Below are 24,481 nucleotides of genomic sequence, written 5' to 3'. Positions count from 1 at the left end.
ACGAAATGAAGAAAGTGATGGGACAAATGTGGCTTTATCACACACTTGGATATGTCGGAAGAGAATATGCATTTACGAAATGAGAATATGCATTTAGAGATAAGGACCACAATTGGGTCCTTATAATAATTATTGTTTAACTTTTATATGTATGTATGAGAAAAAAATTCACTTAACATTTATTTAGAAAATAAAAGTGTGTTTAAAAAAAAAAATTTCTGAGTTATTGTTTAAAATATATTCTTAAATCAAATAAAAAAAGGTAAAAATATTTATTGATTTTTTAAGTTTATTAAGAGTGACAAAACGAACGGAAGTATGCATTTTGTATTTTGATTTGGTTTAAACTTAAATAAGAATTATAAAGAAGTATTTTTAATATATATATATATATATATATATATATATATATATATATATATATATATATATATATAAACCTACTTTTCACTTCCAACTAAATTTGCAATAATGGTTTCCATACTTTAAAATTATACTCCCACCTATCTCTTTCAAATTTATTAAAATAATAACTATTTTATTAAAAAATATAACAAATATTATCTTTAATTATTTAAATCATTTTTTAATTAATATTCCTTTTTTACTTATCAACTATATTTTTATTAGTGTGTTCAAGTATTTAAAGCATATTGTACTATATGCTTCGAATAAATAAATTTCAATTTTATTCTTTTAAATTGTAAGCATCTACCACTTTTTTATTTGCTAACGTGTACGTAAATTATGACTCATTACAAAGATATGGAAAACAGAAGTATATTTAAATAAAAAATAAACTAAATGAATAGTAGGGTTTATATGTTTTTAGGTGTTTAAATACAGTAATCTATGATTTTGGTGGGTCAACTAAATTATTTTTATTTGAAATAATACATTTTAACATTTTTTAAAATATAATTTTATTTCTTTTGGTTCTAATTACAAGACGTTATTTTGAAATTTTTTCCTTTTTGTGTGAATTTCTTTTCTCTATTTTTTTTGTTAATTATTTTTTGTCGAGTAACTTCCGTTCCTTTATATAAAATATGCGAAAAAGCTCTATGATCTAGGTTTAAAGTATTACATTTTTCTTAAGAAGAAATTTACATTAAATGGTATAAGAACATTTATTGTAACCCTTTTATGTATATGATATTAAACACAATCTCATCAATCAAGAACTTCTTAAGACTCACAATTACTAGAAAATATATGCAACAATTATCTTTCAAAAATTCTATAAATAGAAAATATCTTGAAGAAGAAATGACTCTTGCTCAAAAACAAATTAGAAACATTATAAAGATTAAAAAAAAACTTAAGAGAAAAAGTTTGCATTCTAATGGACACTCCAATGGATGCTTGTTATTTCAAATAATACTTAGTTGTTTAGTTAAGAATATTTTATTTGTATCTTCCGATATTAGTAATATGTTAAGTAACATTTCATATTATTGATAAAAAATATATATAGTCTCGATTATAAACAAAACAATATAAAAATATAAAGCGTAAATCTTACCTTCTATTTAACTTTTTGAAATTACATATTATCAAATTTTTAACTAACATAAAAAAAAAGAATTTCCTTTTAAACAAGCTTTGCACAATATTTTGTTCCTATACTCATTACCATTTTAAGTTACTACAAAGAGTCTTAGCTTATTAAGTAGCTTAACAAACTTATTTTCATTAGTTTTTTTTTCTTTTTCATTTCATTTAAAAAATCATACTTTTTTTGCAATACAATTTTTCATTTTCTCTAATTCTTTGACTCATTCAATATCTTTCAAATTCATTCAATATACATCTTTTTTGCCTTTATGTAGTTTTCTTCAAATGACGTGATGCATTTCAGTATTTTAGTTTCAATTACTCTAACTAAATGTATAAACCCTTAGTTTATTAGTTAATAAAAAAAAACACTTACATTTTGTTTACTTATTGTTCTCAATTTCATTTCATTTAAAGACATCTTTTTCTACACAACAAATTTGCTTTCTCTCTTACAATGATTGAAATCATTCAATATTTACCCAAGTTCCCCCAAACTCCTAAGATATATATATATATATATATATATATATATATATATATATATATATATATATATATATATATATATATATATATATTTTAATTTGAAAAATTAATAGATTTTATATTTGTTGTGAAATTTTAATTATGTATAGTTTTTATTTAATAGTATGTTTTTTGTTGTTGCAATTTTTAAATTTACAATAAAATTATTTAATTAATATTTGTAATAATGCAATGCGAGTAAACATAAACATAAATTACTTCATAAAGATAATAGTAAGACAAAGTTTTTATAACATATAAGGATGGAAATGAGAATGAATATACATTTTTTTACTTAAAAGATTAGTATAATGAATATATTTAAGTATTCAGATGACATAAACATCTTTATTCAGTTAAAAGTTTATTAAAATATAATAACTACTTAAAAAGTTCAAGATAGACATTATTTTTAATCATTATACATTTCTTACACCACTACATGTATCTCAATCATTTTATAAGTGCAAAATTCGCTTTAGACACACTCATTCACAGAACAATAAGGAAAAATGTTGTTTGATACTATTTGACCATCATTCGATAATTTGTATAAAAGTAAACTAGTATTAGCAAAAATTAATTTTTATATTTAAAAAAAAAAAAAAAAATAAACAGTAGTGAAGAATAATGACAAATGATAATAAATAAAAAAAGTAGTGTCAAAATACCATAGATAGATAATAAAGAACATATCTCAAACAATAAAAGAGCCGAGAAGAATACACCTTAAGAAAAAGTTTGCTATAGAAGATGTGTGAGTCTTGTTAACTCATCTTGATTTTCTTTTGTAGTAGCAGAAACAAAACTCTCTCAATTTATATGATTCTAACTTAGGAATAAGAGTGGTCCAAAACACATGTAAAGTAAATGAAACTATGATACTAGAACATGCAAGGAGTGTAGTGAATGACTAGACTTGAGGAGGTTCCTACAAGTAGGGCAAGAAGAGTGAGAAAGCAGCCACTTGTCAATGCACTGAACATGAAAACGGTGATTGCAGTTTGGGAGAAACCTTATACTGTCCCCATCGGAAAACTCTGATAAACAAATGGCACAGTTACACGGAGAGCCACCAGAATGAGTGTAGGTTGAGGTTGGCAGAGCCACCACTTCTCTCTTCTTCAGGCCAGAATTGAGTCTCCTAGAGGCAATCCATTGAAAGGGTTCGGTGAGAACACGATTGGCACATTGGAACACACATAGCAACATTGTGTTCAGACCAAGAGCACAAAGCAAGGCACACACTATTGCTGCCAAAATAACCATCAAACTGATACTGTGCTCTGATGGGGTGCATGGTTTTGCTGTTCTGATAGGGCTCATAATGGGTGCACCTAAGGGACTCTCAGACTCAGTTTCAGCCATGATGTTGGACAATTTTTTATGTACATTAATGTAGATTATATATGACTTCTGAGTTATGGGTTATATCACAGATTTGTTGATATTAACAACAGATATGTTTGAAAGTTTGTAGCATAATGTCTTAAACATAATTATTTATCCTGAAGATAAGAGTGCAGTAAGATAAATGAGTGGTGGAATGGTAATTAAAGAGAGGGTGGAGAGATTGGTGGGGCAAGGTAAGGACATGGAATATTGCTTAGTTGATAATCCACTGTCTTCCTTTATGTTTATGCGTTTGAAAGCACACCAAAAAAGCAACTCGTATTTTCCTTGGTTTCATGATATGAATTTTAAGCTTGTTGCGGATTTTAGTGCACTTGGACTCATTCTCTAGTAAGATACGTGAATGATTGTATCTCTCAGAAGTCAAATTATGAACTCTCGTTTTGTTCTATATGGAAGAGCCAAGAATTGAACTCTAGGTTATTATAATCACCTCGTTCATTAACATAGAGGTTCTGATATCAGACTTATCAGACATTGAAGTGCATAATTCTGTACAACGTTCATAAAATGTGCTCATCATCATCATCATCATCTTTTCTGTCTCTTTTATCCTCAAAAAGTGGTGCTGTCTATTTATTTCTGGCATGTCCTTCGATTGCTTTTAGTTTTTGTGTAGGATTCTAATTAGTGGTTGGAATTAATTTGATTGTCTCTCAAACTGTTCTATCTGTTAGCATGTTGTACTAAAGATAAGGCTTTAAAATTTTGTGGTTAACCTAAACTCAATCATAATATTAAACATAAAATTAATGATATGTGATTTCAGTTTCCTGATCAAGATAAAAAATGGAGAGAAGTTGATTATCTTATAAGACTTTTTAAGGAAATTTTAATAATGCAAGAAAAGAGAAAGACTAATGAAAAAAATATAAAGCAAAAAGTTGTTCTCTTTAATGATGGAATTCCGAAGTTAGACTCATATATAAATCGTCTAAAAAATTAATTGACATTAAGTGTTAAATGTTCTAGTGCAATTTTTCTTTTTATATGGAAGTTTGTCTCAAATGCATGTATTTTTTGTTATGTATTTTTATGGAATTTTGATGATTTTACTTATGATTTGATTTTTTAAATAGTTTTTTCTTCTATTTCCAGAGGATAAAAAAAATATAAAATATGTTATAAAAACTATTGAATTTGTTTTATTGTTATTTATAATTTTTTTCATTGATGATATTATTTTGCAAGTGTTGTTGTTGACTATGGGCCAGAGGTTTAAGTTTTCTTCCTCATTATCTGGTTGTTGGAAAAGGATTTCATACTCATTGATGATAATATTCTCACTAACGACGTCGTAGCTAAGTTTGATGTTTGATTTTCTACTATAGTAGGACAGGACAAGTTTTTCGTGTTGTCATGTGTAGGAGATTGGAAAAGATTTCAGGTATGGACAAGTTAATAGTTGGGTGTATGACTGTATGTCATTTCCCCGTACCCTTAAATATGTGGTGTTAAGGTCAAATGATTGGGTTTGTGATTGTGGATGATTTTGATCAAACTGTGTAAAATAATTGGGTTGGGAAGATGTAATACCGTGGGTTGATGGATTTTGATATTGCAAACCATTGGTGCAAATAGAACAAAAAATATAAAGGCACTCTTCTAATAGGTGTAGCACAAGATGAAAGAGACAACATATTTCTCATTGCTTTTGCTTTGAAGGTGAAAAAAGCTTGGTTTCTTTTCCTAAAAAACCTTAGGAGGCATGTTAGAACTTAAGAAAACATGTGCTTAATATCAAACCGCCACAACTTTATTAATGCAACATTCAATGGACTGATGAATGCAACATGTATATTGCATTCGACACATTATACAAAATTTCACCAGAAGATTTAAGAATACAACTCTTAAAACAGACCTTGTCAACATGAGTGATAATGTTAATTTTTACCATTATTTAAGTTATATTTTATTAACATAATCAACTCTTCCATATCTTTTAACCTACTCAATCCTCAATGTTATCTTGCTTTTTGAAAATAAATACATTTTAGATTATATTGATCAAATTTTACCACTAATCATCATTTTTTATGTTTATTTATAGATCGTAAGCTTTGTTCCAAAAATCCATACAAGTGAGTGATCTTTAATAGCAACAAGAAGCTCAAAAACATGAGAATATGGAACAAACAAGCACCGCTGGGACACACAAGGCCAGCGCCAGCCCAATTCCAAGGAGTCAGCGGCGCTGCACCTCCTCCTGCAAATTTTGCCTGGGCCCAGGCCATGCAATTGTAACTGCAAATTCCTCAGCTAACGAAGTGTTCAACTTTGGAATAGTGAGATGCCCCTGAGCATTTATGTGTTTGCACCCAGCCAATAAAGGGTTGCATCTAGGGTTCCAAGAGTCGAAGATTATCAATTTTGACCTCCAAAACTTCATATCAAGCGTGGTTGCATCTAGTTGGGGCTTATGATGTGGTTGTTATCGTTGCCGGGGTCGAACATCAACCAAGCAAAATTTTAAAAAATAAGCATAATCGAGATCTTATGTAGGCCGCTCCAGAGGGGGTATAGAATTATCCACCTCTGTTAGGTCGCAAAGATAAGTGATCTTATACATCATCCTTTCTGGTCGGGTGATGGATGTCGATCATTTATTGTCGATGAGATGCAACATTGCGCTAATGTTGCTAGCAAGGCCGCTCTAGGCTATCTCTATTTGATCACCCATCTTTGCGACCTGACAGAGGTGCACAATTCTATACCCCGTCTGGGCAGTCCACACAGGATCTCGATTATGTTTATTTGTTAAAATTATGCTTGGTTGCTCCCTTAGCTCGACGACGACAACCATAGGCTAAGCCCCAACCAGATGCAACTCCCACATTTGAGATGAGGTTGCATGCTTGGAGACCAAAATTGATAATCTTCAACTCTTGGAACCCCAGATGCAAGCCCTTTATCGATTGGGTATGGCAAACGCATAAATGCTTAAAGGCATCTCCCTCACTATTCTAGAATTGAACACTTCGTCAACTAAGAAGTTTGCAGCTACAGTTGCATGGAGGACCTAGGCCAACTTTGCAAGAGGAGAGAAGAGGATGCTGAAGATCAGGAGGAGGTACCAATTGGAGATGGCGAGGATGTGACTCTACTTTTTGGAGGACTTGTTTGTTGGATAGTCTTTAGTTTTCAATTGTAGTTAGAAAACTTTGTGACTTAGTTAATTCGATTGAGATAATGCTTTTGAATCCATGACTTGAAACGCTTTGCATGTTGATAGTATTTGCCATATACACTGAATGCAACACCTTTTTCACAAAAAGAAGAGGCAAGAAAATATCTGTACTAATAAGTGTTTAGTCATGTCTATTTTGAAAATTTTGAAAAGGCCACCAAAGTTCTACAAGATGTTGATTCAAAATAAGTGTTTCATTTTCAAAATACAATTTGTAATAATTTATACATTGCATATGAAATAATAAGAAACTTAATTTATTTAAAAATATAATTATACATTTTCAATATTAAATTGTTTTAAAAAATTACATCAATTAATTATAACATTAAAATTACTAAAAAGAAACTCTTTTAACCTTCTTCCTTCCATTTTAAAAAAAAAAACAGTTCAGAAATCGATTCTCCCGCAGACGAATTTGACCGATTTTTCAGACTGGTTTCAACAAAATAAAATTAGAATTTGGCTTCCCAAAAATTGAGTTCTAATATAAAAAAAAAGAACGTGCTCGTCCATATTATGAGAATGTGCTATGCCACCTAAGTATACCAAGAAGTGAAGGATGAAAAGAGGAAAAAGTGAGAAAAGCTGACCACAACATTGCCACCCCAGAAGAAGGAAATTTGATGGGTTTTTGCTGATTCTGTACTTTCCACCTTGCAGATCAATCACAACCCCTCCAACCTCTCTACCTCAACTTCACTCTCAATCCCATAACCATCTTCAACACCTTTCACAATTTCATCACCGCTCTCATCTGCTCCTGTGAGGTCTGCACCATACTCTGCTCGATACACCACTCTTCCACTCTAACCATGTACAAAACCACCACCATGCAAGCAAATAAAGACAAAATATTTACAAAAAGAAAACATTTTCTGTGCTTTCAGTCCAAAATCTGCATAATGAAAAACAAAGAATGAAAGAAACAGTGTGGCATACCATCTTGGTAGATGGAGATGCAGAGGGTGGCTGAGATGATATGGCGATGGCCATTCTATCCTTAAATTTGTTCCTGAAATGGGACAATGCTGGTGCATGTTTGTTGAAGCATGTGACTTCTTCTGCTACCACAGAGAAAAACCAACAAATTTATAATGTAGGATTTGATTTGTCAAATAAACGTTAAGAAGAACAGACAAAAAGTCTGAAGGAAGGGGTATGTACAAGCGCTTCAAGACACTACCTTTTTTTCCTCGTTTCTATAATATGATTTTGACTTGTCTCTGTCTTTGTGCATGTTTCCCAGAAACCTTTTATAAAGACACTGATGCACAGAGTTAATACGCACCGCTTCACAATTAAAAGCATTCCAACGGTAACCTGCTCCTTCTTTCACAAACATTTATTCTTTCATGAGTAGTTATACTATTTTCAAATCTTTTTATTTTGTATGTATACAATCTTTTTATAGCAGTTCGGATATGATTTTTAAATTCTACTATTACAAAACAGTTATTAATTTGTTTTAGATCAGAGAAAAGTTGTGAAATTGTCATTTTAAATTTCATGGGAGATTTACACTCGGTGAAAGATGATTTTTTTTGAATAATGATTCAAAAAGTTAGACCGACGTAATTTAGTTTATGTGAATTGATTTACTAATTTGTTAAAGAAAAAAAAACCGATTAAATTAAAATTTTAATTTTTATGTTGTGTGAAAATTTGGAATTGGTGGACAAAAGAAATTTTAAAGCCTGATGGGTTTGTTAATAACCTATTTAGAGAGATATATGTATAATACTTCTATACATGGTACTAAAGAAAGTTTAAGTGAACCGCATTGCCCGAAATAAAAAGTTAAATTGATTACTAATTTTATGTTTATTTAAAATGTTATGACATTTTTATTTTAGCTTCTTATTTGAAACTTTTGTGAAAAGAATATTAAAAAAAAATGGATCTAGTTATTATACATTAAAGAATTATCAATTTAATGCGTAAAGACTTATTAAATTCCTCTCCTCCACACAAGTAAAATACTGTTGATTTGATCTAAGTAATCGTTAATCCTTTATATATCGTTATTTTGATCTTTATACATGTAACACAATTTGAATTTGATGATTATGTGTGCAATATTAATTTAATGTTCGAGCATCGCATTCTTTTTTACCTAAAAAGTAGTATTTTTTATCAATTCATTTATAAAAAAATTGGAAATAAAACTAAAGCAAAAATATATCCACGCAACACTAACAACAAGAACAAAAAAAAAACATCAACTTAGCAACCATTTTGTTCATCCATTCACTTTAATGAACTAATTACATTGATGAAGTAGGTGTTCCAACTGATAGAAAAATGAAGACGAGGATTAAGTAATCTTTTCTAAACCATAGGATTTCACATATCATTATATGAGTTATAAATAAGATAATTGGGACGAGTTTGCTTTGACCTCTGCAGCAAATTCATATGAAGTTGGCAAAAAACTGAGTCTTATTCTCAAGAATCAAGTTCTAATAGATGAAAAATGAACTGCTATCACCAAAACTCAATATATGTTTTTTCCAAACAATGACATTGGTATGATATATGGTTCTGTTGTATCATGAAATGAACACATTCCAATCAGACTCGATTTTCTTCTTCAAGAAGACTATATATGTATGTACACAGATAAATTGTTGTCATCAAAGCAAACCACTCAACAGCAATAAGAAAAAATAAAACGATGCACACAAGTGCCATCACCCATCAAATGAGTTTGGAGCATTCACAGTCTCAGCATTCCACTCCACATTGTTTGAGCACTGGACCTGTTTGCTTGGGCAAGAAGGGATCAATCCTGACCCAAATCAATGAGAAAATAGATGCCAGAAGGATTGACCACAACACCACAATGGTAGGAGTCCTGTTTTGCTTTCCCATGAGACCTTTGAGGAAAGGGTACAAGTGAACAATGACCCAAAAGGCAAAGAACAGCTTCCCAAACAGAGGACCCCATGAACCATATCCATTGTTTATGGCATCAGAGACTCCAGCCACAACACCAACAATGTTCAAGATTATGAGAGTGGTTGGAGGGATCAGAAGAGTGGTCCACTTGAACAGATACAGCTCTCCAAATTCAGTGTCTTCTGCTGCTTTTGCTGTCACTGTGAAATTCGTGTCTACTCCAGCAAGAACTTTGAGCAGACCTTGAAACACTGCAAAAAGGTGAGCAGAAACACCTCCAATCACCCAAAATTGCTCATTTCTCCACAGGGCTTCAATTGTAACGCCACTCCATCGGAGCTCAAGCACACTTGTTAGAATGATGGAGATAAAAAGAGCCATAAACCAAACGCTGGCAAGGTTTGTCAGCTGTACACAAGACAAAAAACAAGCTCATATTCAGAATATGTATTGCAAATGGAAACATTAAAGATCAACATATGTAAAGAGCAACAACAAAAGACACCTAAGAAACTTTATATGTAAGTTTTTTTCTTTGTAGTTGTGTTGTCTGGTACTTACTGTGGGGATGATGAACTTTCCTGTCAAGAGACACACTGCAGGAATTGTGCAGTAGGCAAGCAGAGGGATGGAGGTGAAAGGATAAACAATGGTGTTAGTGTAAGCTAGTCTCTCTAGGTACTTAAGTTTTCCTCCATAACCATACCACAAGGGACAGTGGCGACTGAGGAAAATCTCAACAGAACCAAGAGCCCACCTCAGAACTTGGTGCAACCTATCTGATAGATTTATTGGGGCAGATCCCTTGAAAGCTGGTCTCTTTGGCATGCAATATACTGATTTCCATCCTCTGCAATGCATCTTGAATCCAGTCAAAATATCTTCTGTCACTGACCCATAAATCCACCCAATCTGTTGAAGAAACACATTAGTCAAAACTTAATAGGGACATCATACAAAGATCAAGTGAATAGTTTAAACTATCTAATGTGCACAGCATGAAGAAAATTCAAATGCTGCATTGTTTTGAGATTAATGGTTTTACCTCTTTTCCCCATTCAGTCTTCTCTTCATAGCCACAGCTTATAACATGAATGGCCTCCTTGACCAATGATTGGCTATTTGTGCCTTCTGGAAGTCCTCCATTTTCCATCAAGGTGGAGGTAATGAAAACTGGTGATTGACCGAATCGTTTCTCAAAACTTTTCTGGGACATGAGGGATGATTTCTCCAAGTCCTCGTACCCTTCAAGCCCTTCTTCAATCTCTTCAAGATCAAACATGGACCCTGACCCTTTTCTAACATAGTCTTTCCCCATCATTTTCTTTTTGTTCTTGTTCTTGGAGAATACACTGAAGAGACCTTTTCCTGATTTCTTTTTTGACTTGGACTTTCTTGAACCACCACAGCAAAAGCAGCACCATGATGGCCAGCAGTCACAATGCATCTTTGGTCTTTTCTCCGACACCGGTGGATCGTAACCATACAATGCCTGCCTGTTGAACACAGTTCCAGTACCAACATATACTGGACCTTGAATCCCGTCAAGCCCTTTCATATTGATCTATAATGAAGAGAAACCATTCAAAATCAGCCAGTGAGATGAAATTTGCACATACTTGTGAAGTTAGTTTTTAGAAGAATGATACTTACATCAAAGAACACAGTGTTGCGATTTGCATATCTATCATGACGATCAATACCATCAAATCTTTGTGGAAATTGAACATAGCACAACTTCTTCCCCAGGTTGGGGTCCATCAAAAAGCACATAGCCTCTCTTACTGCCTTGCTATTATTGACGTAGTGATCACAATCCAAATTCAACATGAATGGTGCATTTGTAAGCACAGCAGAAACTCGAACCTTTGGAGGATACACAACAGTAAAAGAGTTAAAAATCAGTTGCTAATATTTCGGTCTATTAGAACTAAACAATACAGTATCAAGTTTTTGTCCTTACCAAAGCATTCATGGCACCAGCTTTCTTGTGGTGTGGATATCCAGGTCGTTTTTCACGTGAAATATACACAAGTCGTGGCAATTCCTTTCCTTCAACATCTAGTGCCCCAGCACTTCCTAAATACACCTGCAAAGTAAATCCAGGAGCCATATCAGTTGATGACAATTATTCCTGGTATCAAATGATACTAATTATTAATCAAACAAACACATTGCCAAACAAAATTTGTGATATAGTCAGAGGCCAGATATTAGATTTCATCTTCAGAGTAATAAATTTCAAGTAATGTTGCTCAAAATGTAAAACTTTTCAACAATTAGCATCACGTTGACATTTGAAGAAAATCTGTGATATATAAGTCCCATGTTTTCCTTTAAAATGGAAGGGAGCATTATTCAATGGCTACTGATAATGCATAAATGCAAGGCATTTCTGTGTTAATTTGGTTTGTTCCCTGATTACAAGATAATGAAAAGTACATAAGAAAGAACTAACAGGAGAATTAAATAGTCAAACCTGAATCATTCCTGGATGATCACGAGTGTTGTTCCCAGGCCATGGAGTTCCATCCTGCATCACCCACCCTTCCTCAGGTTTCTTCTGAGCCTTTGCCACCAAAGAATTAATTTTCACCTTAAACTCTTCATATTCCCTCTGCAGTGGAGCAAACACACAAGTTTTACCACAAGCCTCTAAGCATGTTCACACTAAAAAAATAAAACCAGAAACAACTTGTTTATCTCAAGTGTATCACACCTTCATGGACCTTCTTTCCTTCACAAATGTAGGTTGCACCTTATCTTTCAAGTAATCAATTTTCTGAGAAAAGTAAAACTCAGGAGCCCTTGGCTCTATGTTATACTTCTTGCAAAAGGGAACCCATCTTCTTGCAAACTCAGCAGTTTCTGCCAAGGAATCAAACAGCAGCATGGATGCACCATCATCTGAGACATAGCAGCTGACCTTGTCAACAGGGTAGTCAACAGCGAGGATTGAAAGGACAGTGTTGGCCGTTATAATGGGAGGTTCCTTCAAAGGGTCCACTGTACTCACAAAGAAATCAACTGGAGCCAGTTGGTTAGGTTCCCCTTCACGCTCAAACCTCAAGGCCAAGCGGTCCAAGTAAGTCTCTCGAGTGATGGGGAACCACTTGGGGAACTGATCAAGAATCCATGACAGTGCAAACCATATCTCACATATCACAGAGATTAGCCACAAGGGATATGCATCATTTGCCGGAGTTAAGATTCGGAATCTAAAGAAGAATGCAAGGATAACCAGCCTCATCACAATCACTATACGATATGGATTGATTAAGCTTGAAGATATTGGAACCTTGCGCCACAATGGTTGTCTAGCTTCAGCCAAACTGTAAGGTTTCAAAAGCACATCAGTTCCAGTCAAAATATTCTATGTTGTGCCACACTTTATTTTGTGTACATTCCTTAACAGATACACGTGAAGATCAAAGTTTGTTGTATTGAATGTTTTAGGAGCCATTTGACTATTACATGTAGATAATAATCCTTGTATTTTGTAGGGAGAAAAATACTATTTAAGGTACACAAATGTATGTACTTGATTCTTCTGCATTGTTTAGCATTCATGAAAAAGAAACATTAGGAAACAATCTCATGTACATATTAAGGCTTTGTTATCCACTGGAAAAAGCAATGGAAGAGATCACTTACATGTAATCATCATCTTCACCTTGGTCTTCTTTTCCGTCTTCTTTGTTTAGAAGACCTCTTTTTTCTTGTCTGACTTTCCATTTCTCTACTCTTTCTTGCCATTCTGCATTGCTGTAGAAATCTTTGTCCCCATCAAAATCCTTGCCAGTAACTATTGAACAGTAGATCAACAAATAAACAAAAGAGAATACCCCAAAAAGAAAAAGCATCATAATAGATAATTAGCAATTTAACAAGTCTCTCACCACTCCCAGCTGAAGAGAAAGCTTGACCAATCGGATGCAATTTCTCTTGATTATAGTCCCCATTTCCCTGAAAAAAATCACAAAATATCTCTCCGATCATTCATTTTAGCCAAACACATTTGTTGAGATACATAAAAGATTATTTAATTTTCACATTTCACTTATTTATAGAAGCTTGATTAAGTATAAATAAATTACCACATGATTAACATCGCGTTCCCGATCTAGATCTTCGTGGTGATTCTTAATAGGAAACTCATCATCAAAATCATCACCATCGAAGTTCTCTTCTTCATCTCCAGCCACTCTAGGACAACCTACACAGAAACCGCCATCCACGTTTTAGAAAAACCAAGTAAGTTATCACAAACTTACAAAATTAGTTTAGATTAGATTCGTTCTCTGTTATTCTAAATTCAAAATTGGAACTTCAGTAATAATCAAGTGTTGTAATAAAGGTTTACAACTTTCTAAGAAAATACATAATGTCATGGAAAATTTTCAGAATATTATGTTCAACAAATCGTAATTGCTCTTATATATATCCTTTTACGTTCATTTGAAAAAATGTCTTATGGGAACAAAACACTAACTTTTACGGGAGAAACTAAAAGTTGTACGATATACTAATATACATATTATCCAACCGAAACCCAAAATTATCAGGAACAGTAACAGAAACTATATATCTAAAGTCTTCCATTACAATAAAACATGGAACTAAGCTAACCTTTGTGGCGCTTATAGCGAGTGCTGCATTGAGGACAGCTCTGGTTCCCTTCACTCCTCTCATACTCATAACATGGTCGACACACAGGAAATCCACACACATGACAAGCCACAAACAGTTCTCCATTTTCCTTATATCCAATCTCATCACCACAGACACGACATGTTTTTGATGAAGGTTGACGGGTAGGGGCCTGATGCTGCAGAGGAACAAAATCTCACGTGTCAGCAACCACCACCAACATGGAACATGTTACATGTTAAACAAATGTTGGGAAAGTACATGTGATAGATAGGAATAACGGGAACATACCTCATCGGAATCACGTGAAGAATGAGCATGAGAGCCGGTGATGAAGCCAGCCATGGAGTTTGAGGCCATGGCAAGGCAAGGCAAGGCAATGGAAGTTACGGAGTGGTGGGGAAGAGTGGAATAGGAGAAGGTGGTTTATAAGAAAAGGTAGGTTGAGAGTGAAACATCAAGGTCGTGGTTGGAGATGTAGGAGAGTGTACCAAACCTTGCGTTGGAGGGTCGCGAGTTTGAGTCTAAGAGACGTCATGGAAGGAGCGATAGGTGTGAAGGACTTTTCCAATATTCTTGCTTGCTTCGACTCCAAGGAGAACCCTCTTTTCTAGTTCTGAATACATGACACGATCAAGTTAGGTGCATGTTTGGTTTCTCACACCAGATGGTTATCATGTCACGTCCAACTTCATTCTAACATTAAACCCACAATCTAAGACCTCAAATGGAGCTGTGTTTTCTAGTTCTATAACCTGTTCCTCCACATTCTACACGTTGCATAGGTTGCAATGTCACATTAAATTTCCAAGGTAACAACCAAACGCAAAATCATGGTTCTTTTAAGAGGAAGGGAAAGACTGGCGCAGTATTCAAATCCATGATCTCCCAACTTCTACAAGGAAACATATATAGAGGGAGCACCATTTCTTGAGTCAATCCAATGTTTTATATAGGTCACTTTGTGAGTCATTTGGAATTGTGTTATATGTACTATTCTAGTTTTGTTTGAAAATGTTGTTTGTCTTGCATGTTTGTGGGTCAAACATATGGCCAAAATAGTATAAGAATTTCTTCCTTCCCCCGTGCTTTATTTTATGCACATGTATGGGTTCTTGAAAAAGATTAATTGTTTTCAGATTTTTAGATGGCACCATTTCAAAAATATTTTGATTCCACATTTTGAAACTAGTTTTTACCCAGTAGTTATATTTAATATAAAATTAATTTTCATAAAGAAGCATTTTTTTAAAAAAAGTTACAAAAAAGGCAGACGGTGCAAATATAAATATCAGCCCAGTTAAATTTTTTTTTTTCTTTTAGATCAGCCCAATTCAAAATTTATTTCCCAGATTGGCACATACAATATTTAATTTTTTTTGTATTAGTGTACCAAAAGAGAGATGAGACTTTTCTTAGGGTGCAGAACAAAAAATGGGGCTAAGATCATGAACCATTGGTTGGTAGCCATCACAGTCTTTCTTTTGAGCTTTTTGGAACTTACGTTTAAATAGAAAAATAGTTTAAATTTTCGTCTAAGAACATTTTTGTAACTTTTTTCTAAGCCTACTTTCAAGCGATTAAGATTTTTAGATTCTGTTATCATTACACACAGTAAAACTTTTGATGGAATCGTTAAATGAGTTTTTTATATCAACAGTGTGAATCAAAATTAAATCCTAGCTGAATTCTTCCTTTCCTTTTCTTTTAAAGTTCTCAAAAAAAAAAACAAATACTGATTCAACCTGGGCCTAGTTTTAAAAAAACAAACTGTTGAAAAAGTATATCTTCTATGGAATGCTTTTCATTCAATTACAATATAATAATGTGTGACTGAGTCTATTTGAATCTTCTAAACCTATAGCAGTGTTCAGTATATGGTACTATTACTTTAAATTGATCCAAAGAAAGAAAAAGTTCACAACTAAGGTATGCACAATTCCCTCTTGAGCCAAGACTCTTGACCAAAATTTTTGGTCACCAGCTTTCAACCTTCTTCAACTTGTCTCACTTTGATCCACCGTAACAAAAACACTGGCAGGAACTGCTTCGTTTGTTTCAATCACAACACGATTCTCAGACACATTCCTTAGAATATGATTCGGGAAGGTGCTGCCAGGGGTGCTTAGAGAGTACTGAACATGTTTTATAAGGTTAGGAAAAAGCAAAACATTGTTAAAATCAACGGTCCATGAGGTTCCATTCCCTTGCATGGACCCTTTTGCAACTGTGGCCTTCAACTTCATCCTTCTTACATTGTTTCTGTCAACAGTAACTTGTTCAATTTGATGGAAAGGATTATTGGATTGGTCCAGCTGAACAATTTCAACGCCATGATCTGAACCTGAGAACATGTTATCAACAATATCAACACCTTTTATAACCCCATTCTTAGACTTTAGGACAATGTTGCCATCACCGAGGAAAAAAGAACTAGAAACATGGAACTGAACAGGGTCTTCAGCCACAATATTCGTGTAATCCATGTAAGAATTCACAATTCTAGTTTGTGTTAATCCAGGTAGTTTCAAATAAATCCCCGTGCCTCCAAAGCCAGTGGCCTTGTTGTAACAATGTACACCAGAAAAGGCATTGGCTTGACCAGTAACCATTATTCCTATAGCAGCAGAGAAAATTACTACATCTGTGACAGCATTGTCATTACCCTGGAGGTTTATTCCTGTGCCTGAGAAGTTTCTTTCGTTTTTGTCCCCACCAGCAGTTATGTGCTGACCAAGGAAACTGTTTCTGATGTAGGTTTCATGGCCACTTTGGACTAAGATTCCATTGGTGGTGAAATGTGTGATGTAACAATTGTCTATGCTAATCCGAAGTGAGTTTATGACTGAAATGCCTCCTCCCCTGAAGTTTGAATCCAACAAGAGGTCTTTGAGAGTTATGTACTCAAAATTGTAGGAATGTGAAGAACTCTCTGTGTTTCCTTCATTGGAAGAGGGTGACAAATCAATGATATAGCCATCTGCTGGAAAACCATCTGAGGCTCTTATCGTGCCCCCATGTATCTGCATTTTTTCATCAAATTTTGAGCTCTTTATGGATATGTCTTGTTAAATAAACAAATGGAAGAAAAAAAGTGCAGTTTTCCGAGACTTTTCAGCAATCTAAAAGTTAAAAGAAAAACCCATTTCAGGAAAGAACAGAAAGTAGTGACTATAAAGGAACGGTTGAAGAAGGAAGTTATTTTTCAAAAATCTTAATTGCAATAGTCTTATTTTCTTGGTCAAGTTAGACCAACTGCTTCACCATCATGACCAAAATATGGACCACCACCAGCCTCCAAATTAAATTTGGCTCAACTATAAAGTATCACAATGCACTAACAAAGTGCCAATTGGCAAAAAATAATGAGCATAAAAACTTCGGAAGGTACTTTTCATATTTTACACTAACGAATAACTTATTGGTAGTTGTTATATTTGTCATAGAAAAAGTTGTTCATGAATGAAGTTAACAACTAGAACGGTTTCTGCAGGCATACCATAAGGTTCCCCACTCCGGCCACCGGCAACCGCAGTGGCTGGCTGATCAAGTAATTTCCACCCTCGAGATTAATCCGGGAACCTCCAAGGTTTTTGATGCCTTGCATCAAATATCCTTCACTGGGACCCTTGGCTGCATCTTCTATGGCTGCAAGGAGTGCTTCGGTGCTATCTGAACTACCCGTTGGGTCTGCACCATAAGATGTTACATGGTACACACGTGGATAGTTCACTCCCTGCATGACAAAAAATATCAAACACTTGATATTTTTACCACAAGAAATATCAAACAGTTTATAAAGACTAAAAGGGTGTGTGCATAGTTGAATTGAATTACCTGAAGTGAGAGAGGAGAAGGAGCAGGAGCAGGAGCAGAAAGGGTTGAGAAGGATGATGAGGAAGATGGTGCAGAAGCAATGGAATCACGTGTAGTTAGAGAGGACTTAAATGACTGCAAACGTTGTATTGCTTCATGATAATTGTCACTGGAAATAGTCCTAGGATACAAGCTCTCTTCATATGCACCAATTACTATGGAACAAGCCATCCCCAAAAGCAAGGAGCAGGCTAAGGATTTTGTTGCCATTGTTGTTGGTGTTGGAGAGAGGTTTGAGGTAGTGAAGGTAAATTTAACGTGTTGGAGAAAAGCATTCCTGTTGTGTGGAGATTTAAATAAGATAGAGGGAAAGGTTGATGAGTGAGATAAAGAAGGGTAATAAATAGGAAGAAAAGGGAAAAAGTGGGGTAGCTAAGTCTTTTGATGAGAAAAAATGTTGGATCATTTTGATATTGGATCATACACATGACACCCTCCAATTATGATATACTGGTGCAGATTCTGTGTAACTTTTTTCATTAGACTCTTTGATTTTCCCTAACCTGACAGAAAAGTAAGCACTTACCAACTTCTTACTTTTGGGACCTTCACTAATTTGACATTGTTGTAAAAGGTATTTTGGAATAGGAAGAAAGCACAAGTGTGGTGATCTTAAATTATGCATAGTGGAATTATTGGATAGAGGGGGTCCACGGTACATACAAATCTTGTAAGACAAGGTAAATGTGCTCCCATTCATTCATGATGGTACCATATTAGGGAAATTGTAAATTGTTTGGTATGTATTTATTGCTTCGATAAAATTAGGAAATATATATGAAAGGACTCTTGGCGGCCATATTTAAACCTCACTTGTGTTTTCCAAAAAATTATGTCAATGGTAAAAATGAAAATGGGTTACCATGAAAGCAGGGTAAACCTTACAAATTCAACATTGTACTTGTTAGGTGAATGTCAAGTGTCTTTGTGTGTGTATATATATTTATAATAAGTAATTTTATCCAAATAAAAATACTAAATTGTTGAGAAGTAAACTTAGATTAATTCAACCTTACAAAATCAATTTGTAAAATAAGGTATGCACTTACTTATATATTGTAAATTAACTTTATTTCTTGCCAATTTAGAACTTACAACACATCTTGTCACGACGAGATTCTGTCACAACGAGACCCTCTCAGAACGAGATGTACACATCTCAAGCATGAAATTAAACATTAATTTGTAATTCGATAACGGGTGGAAGAATAGACCTAACAAACAACAATTTCACTAAGATAGCCTCCAACTCATGCTCTGAAACCATATTAAGAGATACATCTTAAATTGAACTTATCTTTAGTCAATATAAGAATTCCAACAAAAATAGTAAATGGGTTAAATATGTTCTATAAACATATTTTCAATGAGAATGAGTTGTATTTATAAACATGTGCGAACAAAAGATGTAGTAGTAATAAACTATTAAATAAAGTTAATTGGTGAAATATTCGCTATTTAATTTATTGTTTTTATATGTACATCAATATTCGGATTTAATGGAATTTGTGACATATTATGTTCATAATTATATTTATCACGGTATGATGCAAACTAGAAATGTTTTTTCTTGTATAAAGGAAGGGACTATCTTCATTTCTATATCAGTCATGATATATATAATAACCAAACAACCTTTCAAATGCATTTTCAATTTGTGCCAATTATCATTTAGTTGATTGTTGAGAATAGTTTAAGTGTGAGTCAAAAGTCCCACATTGGATAAAATAGACAAAATTAAATACTATATAAGAATAAAAGTCCATAATATCATTACCTTAAAGTTTTTGGGTAAAAATGATGTCAAATGTTTTATATGTGTAAGATCAATGTCCTATATATATTGATGTTCGAATTCCTTATGACATATGATATTTATTACAAAAATAATATATATGTGTTGTAAGATATTATAAAAATATTTATATTTATTTAATATTATGTTTTAAATCGAATGGAGGAGAAGTATAATAACTTTAAGCATTTCTTGATCTTTAGAGTATCTTGTTATACGAAAGAATACGTATAGAAGAAAAAGTCGTATCAAATGTTGTAATCACCGAAGATGTTTTATTTTAAACACTTTGTACAAAACACTACTTTATACATGCTACGACATATTTAGCATTCAACCAGATGAAGTATCAACTAATAATAACAAATCAGAACAATTGTACAAAGAAAAAATCACATGCAAACTCGTACGAGTTAAACCCAAAGTGCCACGTTAAAAACCTTCAATTTAGTAAGACTCATTAATGAATTGTTTTGTTTTTCCATCTTAAAAATAAAACCATTGCTAATGACTTCCGTGCATTCACCGTATATTTCATCAATTCCACTAAGTTGGTAACTTAGAAAAGAAAAATCAACTTATTGATAATTGAGAAGCTAACTTATATATGATAAGTTAAATTTTAAGTAATAACTTGAATGTGATAAGTTAAATTTTAAGTAATAACTTGAATGTGTTTAATAAAACCTACTTTAGTTAATTATACGATAGTCTTATTAATAAAAAAGTGTTAGGTGTCTTAACTAATTTAACTAATTTATTTTATAAGTTTCTAGTCTATAAATTAGAAGCTACTTTAGCTAGTTTGTAACATGTGTTTTATTTAATTTTCATCCACTACAATCATTAATATTTAATATATTTTTATTATTCTTAATTATTTACCTAATTTTACTTCCTTTTGTCTTATAAATAATTAATTAAGATTTAATTACTCCTTTAATTTTAAATTTGGTTAAAAGTTTTAAGTAGGTCTCCAATTATATTTTTATTTCAATTGAATCTCAAATTATGTTAAAAACGCTTTAATCATGTTCTTTTTTGTTAACCGCGTTAAAATCGTTAACAACTGTATGATCATAACTTTTGAAAATAAATAGAAGTACTAAAAATTTTAATATCAAACCAGTTGTTAGTTGATAAATTCACACAGTTTATAAGTTTTATGTTTATAAACTAATTTATTCAATTAAGTGTTTAGTAAACTTGTAGATAAGTTGCTTGTTAAGATATAAAATAGCATAAAGAAAATAATATATTTTACAGTGTAAATAATATTTATTATTTTAAACAAATATATATATATATATATATTACTATGTATATAATTTTTAGATTTTCTTTAAAAATAATTAAACTTTTCATTTTTATTATTGTATTCATTATTTTAAATTATTCTTCTATTCGTTATTTCAAAGTTTTATATACTTTTTACATTTGAAAAAAAAAATCATGTTAGTTAAACTGATTAATACAATAAATATTACTTAAATTTAATTTTTATTCGTTTTCATAAATTTAAAACCTTTATTTTTTATTTTTTATAATATTGAGTTTTTTATATAATTTTATTATGTATAATTTTCACATAGAATAAAACATAAGTTATTTCAATTTGTAATGTTAAATTTTGTTAATAACTCAATAAACACTAATAATTAAAATATGAGAGGAAAAATAAAAATAAATAAATAAATTACAAACTATAAGTTATAATTTAGCCGAAGTTACTTGTTAAAAAAAAATGTTACTTCTAAAATATTTTTACAAAAATTAAACCCACTCGCAAATTAGTAATATGAGTTTAATGGACTCACTAAATATCCTCTTCTTATCGTTATAATGTATACCATCGAGTGCATATATTTCATGGTGAATTTTGTAACATGATAGAGAGTTGAAGTGTATATGAAATTAAATATTGTTACTAATAGAATTGGGTTTAGCATAAGGTTTGTGAGTATCTGGTATTGAAATTATGGTTGGATATTATTTTGAAGGAAAGATAGTGTATGAATTTAGAAACCCTAATAAATATTAATTTATAAAATACTAATTATTAATGGTGCCAAACACTGCACGGTTGGTTGAAAATAGAGTATCACACTCAACCACAACAATTAATTACCTATTTATAATTCTCATCACGGATTCAACATTCGGCAATAGCTACATGTGATTAATTATAATTGATTAAGAGCTTAGTAAATGATGCTTTTGCATGCATTTGGTGGCATAAAAATGTAAATTCGGTAAATAATCACGAAATAGTTAGTTATACCATGATTAGCTTAATTTCAAATTAGGTACTAATCAAAATTATTAATTGTTTACTGACAATTGAAAATTTATTGGTAAAATATATATTGATTAATTTTATCGACTAATAAAAAAATATTAATAGTTACCGACGAAATAATCATTAAAATATATCTGTAATTATCAACTATCATAATTTGTCAGTATTATTTTTTAATAAATATCTCAATCTACTCTTCTTCTCCCCATTCTTCTTCTCATCCTTCTCATTTTCATTCTCCTTCTATTCCTCATCTTTCTCATTCGTATTTATTGTCTTTACTTCTACCGTTACAGATATCACTTACAATCGTCTTCCCTCTTCCTCTTTTTTTTTCCTCACTTTTCTTCAACTAATTTGTAATAAATATTTTGTTAGATTTAACAAAAAGATTGACACCCAATTTATTTGCAAAATTCTTGATAAATTTTTAAAAAATAAATTTATTAATAAATTAAAAAAATACTGATAAGTTTATCATGATGTTAAAAAAAATCAATTACCTACAAATTTATTGATGATTTTTTAAAAAAATATATCAATTGATTTACTATCGAATATATTAATAAAATTAAAATCAATCCATTATCGACGGATTTTAGTACAACATAAGCAAAACTCAAAGTCAGAACTTTAACACCTATATTTATCAACAAAAATATTTTTGGATTATAAAAATATGAATTATTAACAAAATTTATCAATACAAAAAATATTCATCGATAATTAAAAATTTAAAATCTATCAATAAAATTTGTCAACAAATTTTATATTATCGATAGATTTTTTTTTTATTTTAAAATTTCATCAATAATTATGTATTTCTTATAATGATTGTGAAAATTTCTTTGTTAGAAAAATAAAATAATTCATAAAAATTTGATGCCAAACATGCATAACATATAAAGACACATAGAAGAAGCATGAAAAGATTGGTTTCCATAAAGTTAGAGAACCGTTGCAAACAATTGGATCATGCTTTTGGCTACTTTTCCTTTTAATTTTACGCAACACGTCAGACAAACCAGCCTGAAAACGTTGCACTCATCCAACAAAAAACTCATAACAACTTTTTTGTTATTGTTAAATTTCATATACACCATATCAAGAAATGAAATATATTTTCAATTTGTCTAATAAAATTCTCTAACAATGATCATAATGTCTTAAAAAAGAAAGAATTAAGTTAGAGAGATTGCATATAAGTACTTATATATTTAATGATTTAATTTATATTTTAATTATGCAATTTAATTTAATATTTTATTATTATTTAGAGGTTGGTAAAGGATACAAGAGAAAAAATGGTGGGTGTGAAAATAACTTTCCTCTACCATTAAAAATGGACCACGTAGACTAGTCTTCTACCTTAAAATTGGTGCTCACCGAAACAGTGTCAAAATATGTTGTTTTTTATACAATTTTCAGTGATTAGGATGGAGTAGAGATTCTTTACTATTTTTGTTTTTTTTCATCTGTTAAGCATTAAAAAGTATACGATATTGACATTTTAAATATTTTTTTAATATATTTTAAAATATCAAAATTAGTGATAATTAATATATTATAAGATATAATAAAAAACAGTAAAAGAAACTAACAAAAAATCTAAATTATGCAGGTTACACCTTTTAGTGTCATGTTAAATGCACCTTAGTTTTTTCTATGAATAAATTAAAATTACTGCTACAACTTATATATCAAACACATGCTGAATATAAACTTGTAGAATAATTACGCATGTTCAGAAGAAAATAAGGTAAATTTAAAGCCATTCCCTATAATGTAATTTTTTTTTTCTCTCTTAATAAATCATAATCAATTCAAAATTATGTTTAAATTTCGCATTTCAAAATCTGAAATATGATTCTAACTATATTTTAAATTACAGATAATTTCAAAATCAGAAATATGTAGTAGATTATATGATTTACAATATATTTCATATTTTATAGTTCGTATGTATTTCAAATTTTATAATCTCGAATCCAAAATATAGTTATGTATTGTTTAACTTAGAAAATAATTTCAAAAATGTCATTCTATATATTACATGGTATATAAATTACTGTAGAAAAAATAATTTCAAGCTTATGCATACAGTAATTCCAGAATATAATTTTTGAATAAACAGTTTCGTAACCCATTAAAAATACGTAATTTAGTAGTTTTTTGACATATTTTGAAAGAAATGAAATTTTTATTTATATAATAGTTAAAAATATTTAAGTAAAAACATTATTTATTATAGCTATAAGTCAGTGAAGAAAGA

At 31.5% G+C, this 24,481-nt stretch overlaps 2 protein-coding genes, 1 long non-coding RNA gene and 1 pseudogene across 5 annotated transcripts; 1 reads left to right on the top strand and 3 right to left on the bottom strand.

Annotated features, from left to right (window-relative positions):
• Positions 1-2,762: 2,762 nt before the first annotated feature.
• On the bottom strand, positions 2,763-8,016 carry LOC114164745 (putative E3 ubiquitin-protein ligase ATL44 pseudogene; annotated as a pseudogene). 2 transcript variants are annotated; one of them, XR_014984620.1, is made up of 4 exons: positions 7,875-8,016; positions 7,631-7,752; positions 7,282-7,497; positions 2,763-6,761 (listed from the first exon to the last, which is right to left on the bottom strand). The product of XR_014984620.1 is annotated as a putative E3 ubiquitin-protein ligase ATL44 pseudogene, transcript variant X2 (transcript). The 2 variants fall into 2 exon arrangements; XR_014984619.1 differs by lacking the exon at positions 7,875-8,016 and having other exon boundaries at positions 7,631-7,819.
• Positions 8,017-9,158: 1,142 nt separating this feature from the next.
• LOC114163047 (cellulose synthase A catalytic subunit 4 [UDP-forming]-like) lies at positions 9,159-14,689 on the bottom strand. Its single transcript, XM_028047099.2, has 12 exons — positions 14,531-14,689; positions 14,219-14,417; positions 13,687-13,805; positions 13,489-13,555; positions 13,244-13,394; positions 12,309-12,921; positions 12,069-12,206; positions 11,553-11,678; positions 11,243-11,455; positions 10,635-11,153; positions 10,151-10,501; positions 9,159-9,997 (listed from the first exon to the last, which is right to left on the bottom strand). Exons 1-12 carry the CDS (start codon positions 14,597-14,599, stop codon positions 9,416-9,418), a joined length of 3,147 nt encoding a protein of 1,048 aa, XP_027902900.1. The 5' UTR covers positions 14,600-14,689; the 3' UTR covers positions 9,159-9,415.
• A 1,547-nt stretch (positions 14,690-16,236) lies between these two features.
• Positions 16,237-18,652, bottom strand: QRT3 (Pectin lyase-like superfamily protein). Its single transcript, XM_028047100.2, has 3 exons — positions 18,077-18,652; positions 17,739-17,975; positions 16,237-17,262 (listed from the first exon to the last, which is right to left on the bottom strand). Exons 1-3 carry the CDS (start codon positions 18,323-18,325, stop codon positions 16,237-16,239), a joined length of 1,512 nt encoding a protein of 503 aa, XP_027902901.2. The 5' UTR covers positions 18,326-18,652.
• On the top strand, positions 16,261-17,869 carry LOC146883439 (uncharacterized). Its single transcript, XR_014984621.1, has 3 exons — positions 16,261-16,392; positions 16,512-17,626; positions 17,733-17,869. It is a non-coding gene; the product is annotated as an uncharacterized LOC146883439 (long non-coding RNA).
• Positions 18,653-24,481: the final 5,829 nt, after the last annotated feature.

This window comes from Vigna unguiculata, chromosome 9 (assembly GCF_037176805.1).
Source record: "Vigna unguiculata cultivar grain cowpea cultivar isolate G323 ecotype 2 chromosome 9, ASM3717680v1, whole genome shotgun sequence".
In the NCBI taxonomy this organism is placed as follows: Eukaryota; Viridiplantae; Streptophyta; class Magnoliopsida; order Fabales; family Fabaceae; genus Vigna; species Vigna unguiculata.
The sequence above is the reverse complement of the archived record's forward strand: the minus strand, read 5'-3'. Positions and strand labels throughout refer to the sequence as shown.

Coding starts and splice junctions, on each gene's coding strand:
- LOC114163047 (XM_028047099.2), bottom strand. CDS start 14,599: ATGGCCTCAAACTCCATGGCTGGCTTCATCACCGGCTCTCATGCTCAT. Junction 13,395..13,488: donor TTTCTCTTCAGCTGGGAGTG/GTGAGAGACTTG, acceptor ACTGTTCAATAG/TTACTGGCAAGGATTTTGAT. Junction 12,922..13,243: donor GGTGAAGATGATGATTACAT/GTAAGTGATCTC, acceptor GAAACCTTACAG/TTTGGCTGAAGCTAGACAAC.
- QRT3 (XM_028047100.2), bottom strand. CDS start 18,325: ATGGCAACAAAATCCTTAGCCTGCTCCTTGCTTTTGGGGATGGCTTGT. Junction 17,976..18,076: donor CTTCTCCTCTCTCACTTCAG/GTAATTCAATTC, acceptor TTTGTCATGCAG/GGAGTGAACTATCCACGTGT. Junction 17,263..17,738: donor CCGGAGTGGGGAACCTTATG/GTATGCCTGCAG, acceptor GAAAAAATGCAG/ATACATGGGGGCACGATAAG.